This window comes from Coregonus lavaretus (assembly GCF_964263955.1).
Source record: "Coregonus lavaretus genome assembly, chromosome: 4".
Taxonomy (NCBI): domain Eukaryota; kingdom Metazoa; phylum Chordata; class Actinopteri; order Salmoniformes; family Salmonidae; genus Coregonus; species Coregonus lavaretus.
In genome coordinates this window covers 64,512,843-64,527,877 of record NC_139991.1, presented here as the reverse complement: position 1 = coordinate 64,527,877, position 15,035 = coordinate 64,512,843, and the positions used below count along the sequence as shown (strand labels likewise).

The window sequence follows — 15,035 nt, the reverse complement described above, 5'->3', positions numbered from 1 at the left end:
ACCCTGTGTTACAGCAGTATGAACCCTGTGTTACAGCAGTGCAGTCAGAGCAATTTTGCTTCAATAACAAACCCAAGTGGAGAGTTTTACCTATTGACCTCCGAGACCTCATTATATTCAACTGACTGGCTTTTGCCTCTACACTCCCGTCCCGGCTTCATTCAGCCCCACAAAGAGATACGCTAACTCCTTCAGAGTTAAGTTAACAAATGACAGGACAGGTTACGGTTAGGATGACTATATTCTCTGAGTTGTGTGATTTTTTTGCATAGGGGAAAGGACTTGGAGTGGTGTAAATAGGAGAACCTGGTATATGAACGTTCCTGGCTGAGTTAGTTTTTCTTCAGGCAGGCTGAGGTGGTCTTCTGAGACTAACAACACATCAGATTAATTTAGTATGAGCACACTTGTACACCTTTAGCCTCGTTTATTCAGATAAAATGTTTTCAATCTTGAGACATAATTCGGATTGAATATTCAACATACTGGTACTGTGTGTGTATGCATTGCTTAATTTTCCTCAATGTCTGACCATTTTGTTTCATTATGTTCCATACGGCCACTGTCTACAGTACTGTCTTCATCAAGATGTATCTGAACATTTCATAAAGAGGGCATTGAAGCTATTTCACACGTGATGTAGTGTATAACCAGTGACGAGGGAGAGAATGTGTCGTGGAAGAGTAGACGAGAGCGTCAGGCTTTGAGGCTGAGGTAATGGCGTGTGTGTGTACTGGCACTACATCGCCTCCTTGTGCATATTTACACAGACAGTCATGCCTTATGTCACAGCTGCTCCACTTCCAGACCTCCTTGCTAATTGAAATAAAACTTATCTGAGGCACATGTGAACCATCAGCGTGTACCCTTCCCCCTCTCCCCCTGTTCACCTCACTCAGACCTCTGGCTGTGGTGGGTGTGTGAACTGGGCATGGGCTCTGTGTGTGTGTGTGTGTGCACACGTTCAACATCATACTCCACTTTTTTGTGAATCTGTGTGGCTAAGCCACTAACAGCGTTGACCTGGATGATCAGATAATCTGGAGTTGATTGAGAGTGTCTTAAGAAGGTGGTGTAGGTTGAGAAAATAGATTTCAGGTATAGATGTATAGTGTACTCTTAGTCTATACTCCTGAAGGTCTGTGAATCTGGTATGCATTTAGAGGGTCTGTGTCTAGTCTGTAAGGATCTGTATCTGGTATAGATTGAGATTCAGTATAGTAAGTGTTCTGGACCTGTTAGTTATTTAGCACCCCCTAGTGGCAATTTAAGTGCAGCAGCGTAGAGTTTACCTGTGTGTCATGTGACAGGAAGCAGTTTTAGAAGTGAAGCAATGTTTAAAATGTGCAAGTGTGACAGAGTAGTTACAATCCTTCAACATCCTTTATAAGCTTTGTAAGACGCAATGTCTGTAAGTACATTTGTTTAACACAAGATAAATGTTTATCACATATCATTTTCATGTTTCTGTAAAAGATGAAGAATTGAGTTAGCTGTTAGCTACTTTGCATTAGCTTCAGTGCTATTTCTCCCTAGGGACACCTAGTTTAGCAATATCAAGCATACAGCTGCATTCTAGTAACTTTATTTTATATTTGACTCTAGATTGAGTACTCTTATTCCTTATTTCGTAAATGTATTTAGTGCAGTTATTGTGTAAGACATTCTGTGCTCTATACTACTGTAACTGAAAACATACTTTTGTGGTTATTGCAGTTTCACATTGTGATTCAAGTAAACTTCCAAAACGGCACCCTGCTTCACAGAGTTATTTGAATGAGTGTTTAGCTAGCTGGATAAGGGTTAATGTACATTTAGCGAGTCCAGTATAGTGAAAGACAGGCACAGCTACCTGTAAGAGAGGAACCTCCACGTGGAGCAGCAAGGATTCAAGAGTTAAGGGGCTGTCATCTCGGCATAGAGCAAGCCATCACGACATCGCCAGCTTAAGTCTTCACCCTACGTGCCACAGTTACCTCACATCATCATGGCAGAAAGTAGTTAGGAAAATGCTATGCAGCAAGACGAAAACATTGAAGAGAAACATGGAGCATTCGATGCACAGTTGATAAGTTCTCGCTCTTACAAATCATCAGTCAGTTCGAGGTCGTCAGCCAGTTCAAGGGCTAGTATAGTCCTCTCCAAAGCAGAAGCAGCCCAAGCCAGAGCAGCTTATGCGAAGAGAAAGATGGACATTAAGGTTGAGAAGGCCTGCCTCGAAGCTACCTTGGATGCCCTGCAGGAAGAGAAAGAGAAAGATGCTGCTCTAGCTGAGGCAGAAATAGTGGAGGCAGCTCTACAGGAAGTAGATCTTGGTTTGGCCGGCAGGGTCTCACCCCCAGTGCCACATCCGAAACACCTCCAGCTCACCTTACACTATGTGATAGACCATGCTAGCCTTAGTTCAAGTCAGCAGTTCAACAGAGTGAGGGACGAAGAACCATGTAACTCTGCCGACACAGTTACATCAGGTAACGTGCCCTGTGCCACCAACCAAACACAGACAGACGAACAGCTTACACCAGGTCATACGACCCTTGCAAGCGAGAGCAAGGCCAACAACCAGAGGAATGGAGGGATAAATAAGAAAGTCACCAGCAGTCTCTTACTCGTTCCCATGGGAACCCCTGCAGAGCCGCTACTCAAGGTGACCATGGCGTAACCATCACCACCTACGACCTTGCCAAGTACCTTGCCTGCAGCCAGTTGGTCACTACAGGGTTAACCACATTCGATGATAAACCGGAGAACTATTGAGCTTGGAAAGCCTCCTTCCGTAATACCACATCAGAGATAGGCCTTTCAGCGGGAGAAGAGCTTGACCTGCTCATCAAATGGCTTGGCGCAGAGTCTTCCGAGCAGCACGCAGGATAAAGGAAGTCCATGTCAGACATCCGCCAGCTGCGCTGATGATGCTCTGGGAGAGACTTGATGAAAGCTACGGCTCACCCAAAGCCATTGAAAGGGCTCTCTTTGCCAAGTTGGAGAACTTCCCCAAGGTGACAAATAAAGAACCCCAGAGACTCCGTGACCTTGGAGATCTACTATTGGAGCATGAAGCTGCAAAGCAAGATGGCTACCTACCTGGCCTATCGTACCTGGACACATCCAGTGGGGTGAGCCCTATCGTAGAGAAGCTCTCGTATGGCCTGCAGGAAAAGTGGACATCATACGGGTCAAAATTCAAACTAGAAAACAACGTCACTTTCCCTCCATTCTGGGTGTTTCGTCAACTTTATCCGTAGAAAAGCCAAAGTCAGGACAGACCCCAGCTTCAACTTCTTCTCCTCCCATGCGGCACCTGTCAAAAGAGACAAGCAAGACAGACATGGGAAGACAATATCTGTCCACAAGACACAAGTGTCTTCAACTGAGAACACGGGGGATCAGAAGAAACCAGTGGATTTGAATAAGCACTGCCCCATCCACAACAAGCCCCATCCGTTAAAGAAGTGTAGAGGTTTCAGAGAGAAGTCCCTGGAAGACCGCAAACAGTTCCTCAAAGATAACTCTGTGTGTTTTCAGTGCTGCTCTTCCACAATTCACCTCGCCAAGAACTGTAAGGTAACTGTGAAATGCAACGAATGCGTAAGCGACCGGCACCTCTCAGCACTCCATCCCGGCCAAGCTCCATGGAAGTTAAGCTCATCCCCTTCCTCTTCAGAGCATGGCGGGGAGGAAGAGGAACCAGCCAATCAGGAGGTCACATCTAAGTGCACCGAGGTGTGTAGAGAAGGAATGAGCGTGAAAGCATGCTCCAAGATATGCCTCGTTAATGTGTTCCCCAAAGGACATCATGAAGAATCCAAAAGGATGAACGCTATACTGGATGAACAAAGCAATCGGTCTCTAGCAAGATCAGAGTTCTTCGACATCTTCAAGGTCAAAGGTAGTTCATCACCATACACACTCAAGAGGTGTGCGGGACTCACAGAGACAGCCGGCAGGAGGACCTGTGCGTTGTGTAGTCAGTCAATGAGAAGATTAGTCTTTGCCTTCCCACACTCATTGAAGTTCCTAACAACCGCTCAGAAATTCCCACTCCAAACGCAGCTCGCCACCACAGTCACCTGAGACGCATCGCAGACGAGATCTGACCTCTGGATCCTGATGCAGACATACTTCTCCTCTTAGGCAGAGATGTGTTGAGAGTACATAAAGTCAGGAACCAAATCAACGGTCCAGACGACGCTCCATTCACCCAGAAGCTAGACCTAGGTTGGGTTGTCGTCGGGGACGTGTGTCTCAGAGGTGCTCACAAACCATCTCAGGTGAGCTCATTCAAGACATCAATCTTGGAAAATGGTCATCCAACCTACCTCAGCCCATGAAACAGTCAGGTTAGGGTGAAAGAGAAGCTCAGTTACGGAGCACAGCAGCAGATCCTCAATGAGCCAAACCTGCAAGACAACTCACTGATACTTACCGGAGAGAACCTGGGGCAGTTAATCTTCTGTCGCACCACTAGTGATCACAAACTTGCACCTTCGATTGACGACATGAGATTCCTTCAGATCGTGGACAACGAGGTCTGCCAAGACAGCTCCAACAGCTGGGTCGTGCCCTTGCCCTTCCAGACACCCAGACGACGGCCGCCTAACAATAGGGAGTACGCTTACAGTCGTCTCACCTCACTCCGTCGTACTCTAGAAAAGCGGCCTCAGATGAAGGAGCACTTCCTAGAGTTCATGCAGAAAATGCTCATCAACGACCATGCAGAGCTATCTCCACCACTCCAGGAAGGTCAAGAATGCTGGTACCTCCTTTCGTTTGGAGTCTATCACCATAAAATGCCAGACCAGATCTGTGTGGTGTTTGACTCAAGTGCACCATTCGAAGGAGTCTCCCTCAATGATGTACTCCTCACAGGCCCTGATCTCAACAACAGCCTGCTGGGGGTACTCATGAGGTTCAGGAAAGAACCTGTGGCCATCACTGCTGATATCCAGCACATGTTCTGCTGCTTCATGGTGAGGGAGGATCACAGCGACTTCCTCCGCTTCCTGTGGTATTGCAACAATGACCCCAGCAGTGACATTGTGGTCTACAGAATGCACGTCCATGTCTTCGGCAATAGCCCGTCCCCTGCTGTCGCCATAAACGGCCTAAGGAGGGCTGCCAAGGAAGAAGAGGATTACTTTGGCTGCGATGTGAGAAGGTTAATCGAACGTGAGTTCTATGTCAATGATGCACTGAAGTCATTCGCCACCGAAACAGAGGCCATCAGTGTCCTCAGTCGAGCACAGGAAATGCTTGCGCTATCCAACCTCAGGCTGCACAAAATTGCCTCCAACAGTCCTGTGGTGATGGATACGTTTCCCCCTGATGAACAGGCCACGGACATTAAGGACCTAAACCTCTTCACTGATGATCTCCCCCTACAGCGCAGTCTTGGAACATCACAGCAGACACATTCACATTCCAAGCCGTAGACGACAAGAAGCCATTCACACGCAGGGGAGTGCTCTTTATGGTTAATAGCCTATATGATCCACTTGGCTTCCTAGCCCCTGTCACCATACAAGGCAGGCTACTCCTCAGACAGCTCTCTACGCGGGCGGAAGATTGGGATTCACCCCTTCCCACAGACATGGAAGAGGAGTGGAACAAATGGAGAGATTCACTTCAAGACTTACAGGAGCTTTAAATACCTCGCACCTACACGTCTTCCTCTACCTCTAATGCTCAGCTCAAGGAACTTTGTGTCTTCGCAGATGGATCGGTGAACGCTATCGCAGCTGTAGCTTACCTGAAGGTCACCACTCAAGATGGAAAAAGTGAAGTCGGCTTTGTCTTTGGAAAGGCCAAGCTGGCGCCCCAGCCAGAGCTCACTATCCCCAGACTGGAACTATGCACAGCCGTGCTGGCGGTCGAGATCACAGAGTTGATAGTTGAGGAGATGGATCTGAAGTTTGACAGCATCACATACTATTCGGACACCAAAGTGGTGGTTGGGTACATCTACAACCAAACAAGGCGGTTCTATGTCTATGTGAGCAACGGAGTTCAGCGTATCCAGCAATCCACGTCCCCAGACCAATGGAGGTACTAGCCCACAGATCTCAACCCAGCTGACCATGGGTCTAGATCTGTAACAGTAGCCCTCCTCAGCAACACGACATGGCTGTCAGGACCAGCCTTTCTTCAGAATCCAGCCCTGCACTCCTCCAAACCTCTAGAGTCGTTTGACCTTATCAACTCTGCTTCTGACTCTGAGATACAGCCACAGGTGACTACTAATGTCGCTCAAGTCTCCAAGGACCTGCTGAGCTCCAAACGCTTTGAGCGTTTCTCCAAGTGCAACAGTCTTATAAGGACAGTAGCATGCTTAATCCACATAGCTCGGACCTTCTCTCAGCCTGCACAAGAGAGCAGCTGCAATGGATGGAACATCTGTCGGAAGAACCTCATTGAAGAGGACCTGGAAAGAGCCAAAGTCCTTGTGATAAAGAATGTCCAAGACGAGTGTTATGTAGAGGAATTTAGGTGTATAGCAGCAGAACGCAGTCTTATCGCATCCTATCGTTGACAGTGACAGACTGCTCAGAGTTGGAGGCCGAATCGAGCAATCTAAATTAGGAACAAACGATGTCAACCCCATCATCATTCCAGGTCGTCACCACCATGGGGCTGTGAAGCATCAAGGGAGACATTTCACAGAGGGTGCCATCCGAGCAGATGGACTCTAGTTGGTTGGAGCTAAGAGATGTATCGGCGGTGCACTCTTCAAATGTGTCATGTGCAAGAAGCTCCGTGGGAAGACGGAACTCCAGCAGATGGCATAACTGCCAGCTGAGCGGCTACAGGTAGCACCACCTTTCACCTACATAGGTGTGGACGTTTTCGGCCCATGGGAGGTGGTCTCACGCCGCACCAGAGGAGGACACGCCAATAGCAAAAGGTGGGCGGTGATGTTCTCATGCATGTGCACAAGAGCTGTACACATAGAAGTAATTGAATCATTAAATGCTTCCAGCTTCATAAACACCCTTAGTAGATTCTTCTCAATCAGAGGCATAGCAAAGCAGATACGTTCAGATTGCGGTACAAACTTTGTTGGTGCTTGCCGAGACCTGAGGATGGATGGATCAAGCTCCAGTTCAGAGAGCGTGGAGAGGTATCTCCAAGAACAGAAATGAACCTGGGTGGTCAACCTGCCTCACTCATCCCATAAGGATGATTGGCATTGCACGTCGTATCCTCGACTGCATGCTCCTCCAAGGTGGATCTTCACGCCTTACACATGAAGTCCTGACAACACTGATGGCCGAGGTCACTGCTGTGATGAATGCCAGGCCTCTCATCCCAGTATCTTCAGACCCGGAATCAACCCTCATCCTCACTCCAGCTATGCTCTTAACCCAGAAGACTGGTGTCCCCCCTCCTCCGCCAGGCATGTTCGGGGAAGTAGAACTCTACAAGCAAGAGTGGAAGCAGGTACAAAGTCTAGCGGACACCTTTTGGAACAGGTGGCGGCGGGAGTATATCTGCACACTGCAGAGACGACGCAAGTGGCAGGACAAGAGGCCAGATCTTAAAGAAGGGGATGTTGTCTTAATGAAGTACAGTCAGGCTAAAATAAATGAATGGCCTATGGCCATCGTTGTGAAGACCCTTCCCAGCCAGGACGGGATGGTGAGGAAAGTCAACGTGAGAGTTGTCAAGAATGGGAACTATGAAGGTCTTCTCTCGGCCTATCTCCAAAGTGGTTCTCCTTCTTTCTTCAGAAGACCCCAGTGGTCAGAGTTAGGTTTATGTGGGATCTTTAAAGACCACAGGCGGGGAGTGTTCTAGACCTGTTAGTTGTTTAGCATCCCCTAGTGGCAGTTTAAGTGCAGCAGTGTAGAATTTACCCGTTTGTGTCGTGACAGGAAGCAGTTTCAGAAATGAAGCAATATGTAAGATGTGCAAGTGTGACAGAGTAGTTACAATCCTTCAACATCCTTTATAAGCTTTGTAAGACGCAATGTCTGTAAGTACATTTGTTTATTAACATAAGATAAATGTTTATCACATCATTTTCATGTTTCTGTAAAAGATGAAGAATTGAGTTAGCTGTCAGCTACTTTGCATTAGCTTCAGTGCTATTTCTCCCTATGGACACCTAGCTTAGCAATATCAAGCATACAGTTGCATTCTAGTAACTTCATTTTATATTTGACTCTAGATCAGGGTTCTTCAATTACGGGCCTGGTGGGCCGAAACACCTCTGCTTTTCATCCTCTCCTTCTAATCAGGGGCTAATTCAGACCTGGGACACCAGGTGAGTGCAATTAACTACCAGGTAGAAATAAAAAACAGAAGTGTTTCGGCCCTCCAGGACCGGAATTGAAGAACCCTGCTCTAGATTGAGTACTCTTATTCCTTATTTCGTACATTTAGTGCAGTTATTGTGTAAGACATTCTGTGCTCTATACTGCTGTAACTGAAAACATGTACTTTTGTGTTTGTTGCAGTTTCACACTGTGATTCAAGTAAACTTCTAAAACGGCACCCTGCTTCTCACTGAGTTATTTGAATGAGTGTTTAGCTAACTGGATAGCTGTATAAGGGCTACTGTACATTTAGCGAGTCCAGTATAGTAAGACTTGTATGGAGATCAGAAAGGGTAAATGAAAACGGTAATACTTTGTCAAAATCAGGCAATACTAGCCAACCATAAATTCCTTTACCCACATCCCTATGCAAGATGTTGGCCACTTGCCAGTCTGAGCTCCACTCGAAGAGGTCCTGTTACAGCCACAAGAGAGGGTGGAGGAAATGTGTTAGCTGTCAACAACCAGAGCCTCAACAGAACTGTCCAAATACCTACATCTCCTCCCGCCAGCAGACTGATGGAATCCAGGGGCGTATTCATTACGCCGATTCTGTTGCAAAACGTGTCTGTCTTAAACGGAAGCGAACGAAGCTGGGAGGGACCTACCTGAATTTGTCCAATAGAAACTCTAATTTTAATTGCAAAATGCAACTGTTTGGACTAATGATTACACCCCAGGTTCAGGTGGCATCTCTGGCCAGTACGACCACGAACTGTCTCCACACAACACTGACCTCTACATTGCATCGTTGAGAAGGTGCCACGGCTGGCTTCTGCGATGATTGTCTCCATGGTTGTGCGTCACACAAACAAACAAATACAACAGCCACAACTAATATATTCGAAATCCATAATAAAGCCATTTTCGCAAACTGACCACAATACTCACAAGCATTATTTTTGCTTCTGAGTTGTGTTCATTTGTGAGTTCCTCCACCCACTTGTTAGGAGTGGAACGGCCCTGTGGCATGAGATAAACTCTACTCTCAGGGGAGAGCACAGAAATAGATTGTGTAGAATTCCACATTATAGTGTGGCGTCATTGAAGTAAGCAACCACTTATTTGGATTTCTCATACATTCTATTTCTATGGATGATCTCGCTGAGCTTTTGTTTATGTTTATTTTCGACTCCACTGAGAGGAATCCGGAATAAATTGAATTGATCGAGTTGGAAAATCTCTTGAACTGAAACCACTTCAGAATAAAAAAATGTAGCGACAACCTATTTGATAATTTGGTTCCATAAACAACATTTGGCAATAGGGGAGGGGAGGAATTCTTATTAATACTTATCCTTTAAAGGCTGAGTGCAACAATTCAGCCTTATCTAAGTAGGCCTAAGTGTAGCTGTGTAAGGAAAATACGATCCCTTCTCCCAAGATTATTTCTACTGGGTCATCCAAAGACAGTGGGGGTCAAAGTTCTTGTCAGACTGATCTACAAGGTAAAGTTACAATATTTGTCTCATTGCCTGAGACATTCAAATGAATGTATGTATTTGGGGTAAACATATGTGACGTATTTTGGAATAAAACCGTTTATTACATACTTATCTAGAGATAAGAGTACATTTTAAAACATGAAGCATCTTTGTGACAAAACACTGACAACAAGAGGACTTCAGCCCTACACACGTAATTAACCTGATTACATTGTTTCTTATATGATATTCCATAATGAAAGTTCAGAGTCTGCTGAGTCATCAGTGTGTCACCCATACAGTGGGGAGAACAAGTATTTGATACACTGCCCGATTTTGCAGGTTTTCCTACTTACAAAGCATGTAGAGGTCTGTAATTTTTTATCATAGGTACACTTCAACTGTGAGAGACGGAATCTAAAACAAAAATCCAGAAAATCACATTGTATGATTTTTAAGTAATTAATTTGCATTTTATTGCATGACATAAGTATTTGATCACCTACCAACCAGTAAGAATTCTGGCTCTTACAGACCTGTTAGTTTTTCTTTAAGAAGCCCTCCTGTTCTCCACTCATTAACTGTATTAACTGCACCTGTTTGAACTCGTTACCTGAATAAAAGACACCTGTCCACACACTCAATCAAACAGACTCCAACCTCTCCACAATGGCCAAGACCAGAGAGCTGTGTAAGGACATCAGGGATAAAATTGTAGACCTGCACAAGGCTGGGATGGGCTACAGGACAATAGGCAAGCAGCTTGGTGAGAAGGGAAGAACTGTTGGCGCAGTTTTTAGAAAATGGAAGAAGTTCAAGATGACGGTCAATCACCCTCGGTCTGGGGCTCCATGCAAGATCTCACCTCGTGGGGCATCAATGATTGAGAGGAAGGTGAGGGATCAGCTCAGAACTACACGGCAGGACCTGGTCAATGACCTGAAGAGAGCTGGGACCACAGTCTCAAAGAAAACCATTAGTAACACACTACGCTGTCATGGATTAAAATCCTGCAGCGCACGCAAGGTCCCCCTGCTCAAGCCAGCACATGTCCAGGCCCGTCTGAAGTTTGCCAATGACCATCTGGATGATCCAGAGGAGGAATGGGAGAAGGTCATGTGGTCTGATGAGACAAAAATTGAGCTTTTTGGTCTAAACTCCACTCGCCGTGTTTGGAGGAAGAAGAAGGATGAGTAGAACCCCAAGAACACCATCCCAACCGTGAAGCATGGAGGTGGAAACATCATTCTTTGGGGATGCTTTTCTGCAAAGGGGACAGGACGACTGCACCGTATTGAGGGGAGGATGGATGGGGCCATGTATCGCGAGATCTTGGCCAACAACCTCCTTCCCTCAGTAAGAGCATTGAAGAGGGGTCGTGGCTGGGTCTTCCAGCATGACAACGACCTGAAACACACAGCCAGGGCAACTAAGGAGTGGCTCCGTAAGAAGCATCTCAAGGTCCTGGAGTGGCCTAGCCAGTCTCCAGACCTGAACCCAATAGAAAATCTTTGGAGGGAGCTGAAAGTCCGTATTGACCAGCGACAGCCCCGAAACCTGAAGGATCTGGAGAAGGTCTGTATGGAGGAGTGGGCCAAAATCCCTGCTGCAGTGTGTGCAAACCTGGCCAAGACCTACAGGAAATGTATGATCTCTGTAATTGCAAACAAAGGTTTCTGTACCAAATATTAAGTTCTGCTTTTCTGATGTATCAAATACTTATGTCATGCAATAAAATGCAAATTAATTACTTAACAATCATACAATGTGATTTTCTGTATTTTTGTTTTAGATTCCGTCTCTCACAGTTTAAGTGTACCTTTGATAAAAAATTACAGACCTCTACATGCTTTGTAAGTAGGAAAACCTGCAAAATCGGCAGTGTATCAAATACTTGTTCTCCCCACTGTACGTATACTGAGTGTACAAAACATTAGGAACACCTTACTAATATTGAGTTGCACCCCCTTTTGCCCTCAGAACAGCTTCAAATCGTCAGGGCATGGACTCTACAAGGTGTCGAAAGCGTTCCACAGGGATGCTGGCCAACGTTGACACCAATGCTTCCCAGAGTTGTGTCAAGTTGGTTGGATGTCCTTTGGGTGGTGGACCATTCTTGATAGACACAGGAAACTGTTAAGCGTGAAACACCCAGCAGAGTTGCAGTTCTTGACACACTCAAACCGGGGCACCTGGCACCTACTACCATACCCCGTTCAAAGGCACTTCAATATTTTTGTTTTATCCATTCACCCTCTGAATGGCATACATACACAATCCATGTCTCAATTGTCTCAAGGCTTAAAAATCCTTCTTTAACCTGTCTTCTCCCCTTCATCTACACTGAAGTTGATTTAACAAGTGACATCAATAAAGGATCATACTGTAGCTTTCACCTGGATTCACCTGGTCAGTCTATGTCATGGAAAGTGCGGGTGTCCTTAATGTTTTGTATACTCAGTGTATATTAATTGCCACTTGTCTCCCAGAACACCTCACATCTGTGATTTTCATCTTATGATTTATGTAATCCATCCACTTTTATTGACATTTGAATCAAGTATATATTTAGTCCATACGTAATCAATCTCCTATTTCATCACTAATCTGGAAGACAGCGATCAGACCCTCATTACGTACTTGAAATACAAATAAGTGAATAATAATCAGCTTTCACCTATCATCAATTAATTATTGAGCCGTTTGATCGCTCTAGATGAAGTAAGTCTAAGTAGAATAACATTATCATTACATGACTAATGGGGTTATGATGACCCTTTTCTGATGACTACTTCATTGAGGAAAAATGTATGTGCTATGACTGTGATGTGTGTTTATCCCACCTAGCTATCTTAAGATGAATGCACTAACTAACTGTAAGTCGCTCTGGATAAGAGCGTCTGCTAAATGACTAAAATGTAAATGTAAAATGGATTGTGTCAGCATGACCTCTTGGTCCCCATAACGTGTCCCCAGAGTACTGAGGTTATGATGTGGCAGTAGGAGTGACAGGAGGACATACAGCAGGGCACTCAGTCCTGGACTTTGTTCTTCACTCCAACTCCCAGCCTCCTATATATACACACAGCCCTGATACCTCATGTACACACTCAATACCAGACACAAGGACAAGACACAAGCTCTCTAAAACTGGTAAGACACTAGCTGCCTCTAGTCACATAGGCTACAATATATCTGGGATGAGAAACGGACTTACATTTTTTATTGAACAATTGTCTTTTTTTCTCCATTAACAGCCTATAGCCCAGTCATGAAGGTCTTAGTGGTGCTTGCTCTTGCTGTTTTCACTGGTGAGTGGAGAATAAGTTTTCATTGTCCAATACATAGTGTTTGTATTTTCTTTTACAGAAAAAAAGTAGAAAATGCTAAATATAACGCTAGTGTTATATCAATGACAGATGTAAACGTTTAATCTCAAACACCCTCTAGACTGTAAATGTTTAATCTCAAACACCCTCTAGACTGTAACCTTTCAATCTCAAACACCCTCTAGACTGTAAATGAAATGATCCACGGTCTCTCCTACAGGCTGCAATGCCAATGTTCTGTGGCAGGACCAGTCTAAGCAACAGCTGGAGATTGTGAAAGACGCATTCTGGGACTATGTTGCCAAGGCAACACTCACGGCTGACAACACCCTGCAGAAGATCAGACAGTCAGAGGTGGCGCACGAAGTCAAGTATGTCTCAATATGTAGAAAATAACACAATATAATGGAGTTTGATAACAACTCAACTAACTGTTTGTTCACCTCAATGACTTGGCCTATGTATTAACCTTTCTCTCTCTGTCTCCATAGCACCAGGATCACAGAGAGTGCTGATGCTGTGACCCAGTACACCGTGTTCATGCGTGGTCAGGTGACTCCTCTGACTCAGGACCTGTTGGCCAAGCTTTCCCAGGAGGCCGAGCAGCTGAAGGCTCGTCTGGAGAAGGACCTGAGCACCATGACAGCCAAGCTGCAGCCCTACTCTGACGAGCTGAACGCGGACCTCCAGAGGCAGGTAGAGGAGATGAAGAGGGACGTGACCACCTACGCAGAGGCCCTGGACTCCGACACCCTGAAGGCCACTCTGCTCCAGAAGAGCGAGGAGCTAAGGGGAAGCCTGGAGAAGAGTGTGCAGCAGCTGCAGGCCCAGCTGGGCCCCTACACTGAGGAGCTGAAGCAGAAAATGGACCAGAACCTGGAGGAGTTCCAGAGGAGCATGATTCCTCTGACCCAAAGCTTCCAGACCCAGCTGATCCAGAGAACCAAGGAGGTCCAGCAGAACCTGGCCCCCTATGGAGAGGAGCTGAAGAAGCTGGACCCATTGGCCCAGGACCTGAAGGCCCAACTGGCTGTTCTCTGGGATTCCTTCACCAAGAAGATCCAGTAATCGGACTGATTATACTTGGTCTACTAGAACTGTGTACTGATTAATCAGTTTCCATCGAAGTCCAAAAGGGGCAATATGTAAATGTCCCCGTACATAACACTACTAGGTTGTTTCACTGTATCAGTTATGGGACTCTCCATCTCCTGACCAATATCAACATGTCACTCAGGACCATATTACAGTATTACAGAAGCTGTTAGAAAACAAATGTAGGATTCTATCAACAATAGATTCATCACATCTACTGTTTCTCTCTTGAGAAAGGTCTCAATTTCTTCAAGCAAACTTTCTCATATCTCAGCATATTTATTTATTTATTGTCAGTATTATCATGTGTGATTTCAATAAATGAAACTCAAGAAGCTGAATGCTGTTCATTTCATCAATTGAAACAATTAAATCAGTCAATATAGGCTCTGTCAACTATGAGTAGAGAATTGAAGCAATAAGACACAAAAGCAATTCTCTCCATGTTTTGTAAGAAATGGCATGTATCCTTTTCCCAATATATATATATAAGGTAATATATATGGTTTGCACCATTATGGAAAAAGATGAGGAAACAGAACAAAACCGATTTATATATGAGTTGCCTGCCCTCTGCCTCCCCAAACCTGTCCCTACCCTCAAAAGAAAACAAACATGAGCACTGACATTTTCCTTTACTTCATGCCTAGACAAACCATACAGTACAAAATGAAGAAAAATTAGAAGAAAATAATTAACAGAGTTAAACAAAACCTGACAGGCACTGACCTAAAAACAAAACAAAAGTAATGTAATTTGATAGTTTCCTAACCACAAATGAGTCCATTTTTACTGCTGTCTGACAGTGCATTCGGAAAGTATTCAGACCCCTTCCCGTTTTCCACATTTTGTTAAGTTAGACTTATAGTGGA

General features: G+C 45.2%; 1 protein-coding gene across 1 annotated transcript; it reads left to right on the top strand.

Moving 5' to 3' along the window:
- The first annotated feature begins 12,860 nt into the window (after window positions 1-12,860).
- On the top strand, window positions 12,861-14,445 carry LOC311128127 (uncharacterized protein). Its single transcript, XM_084160102.1, has 4 exons — window positions 12,861-12,892; window positions 12,997-13,050; window positions 13,289-13,439; window positions 13,560-14,445. Exons 2-4 carry the CDS (start codon window positions 13,011-13,013, stop codon window positions 14,134-14,136), a joined length of 768 nt encoding a protein of 255 aa, XP_084016228.1. The 5' UTR covers window positions 12,861-12,892; window positions 12,997-13,010; the 3' UTR covers window positions 14,137-14,445.
- Window positions 14,446-15,035: the final 590 nt, after the last annotated feature.

Coding starts and splice junctions, on each gene's coding strand:
- LOC311128127 (XM_084160102.1), top strand. CDS start 13,011: ATGAAGGTCTTAGTGGTGCTTGCTCTTGCTGTTTTCACTG. Junction 13,051..13,288: donor TGCTCTTGCTGTTTTCACTG/GTGAGTGGAGAA, acceptor TCTCTCCTACAG/GCTGCAATGCCAATGTTCTG. Junction 13,440..13,559: donor GAGGTGGCGCACGAAGTCAA/GTATGTCTCAAT, acceptor CTGTCTCCATAG/CACCAGGATCACAGAGAGTG.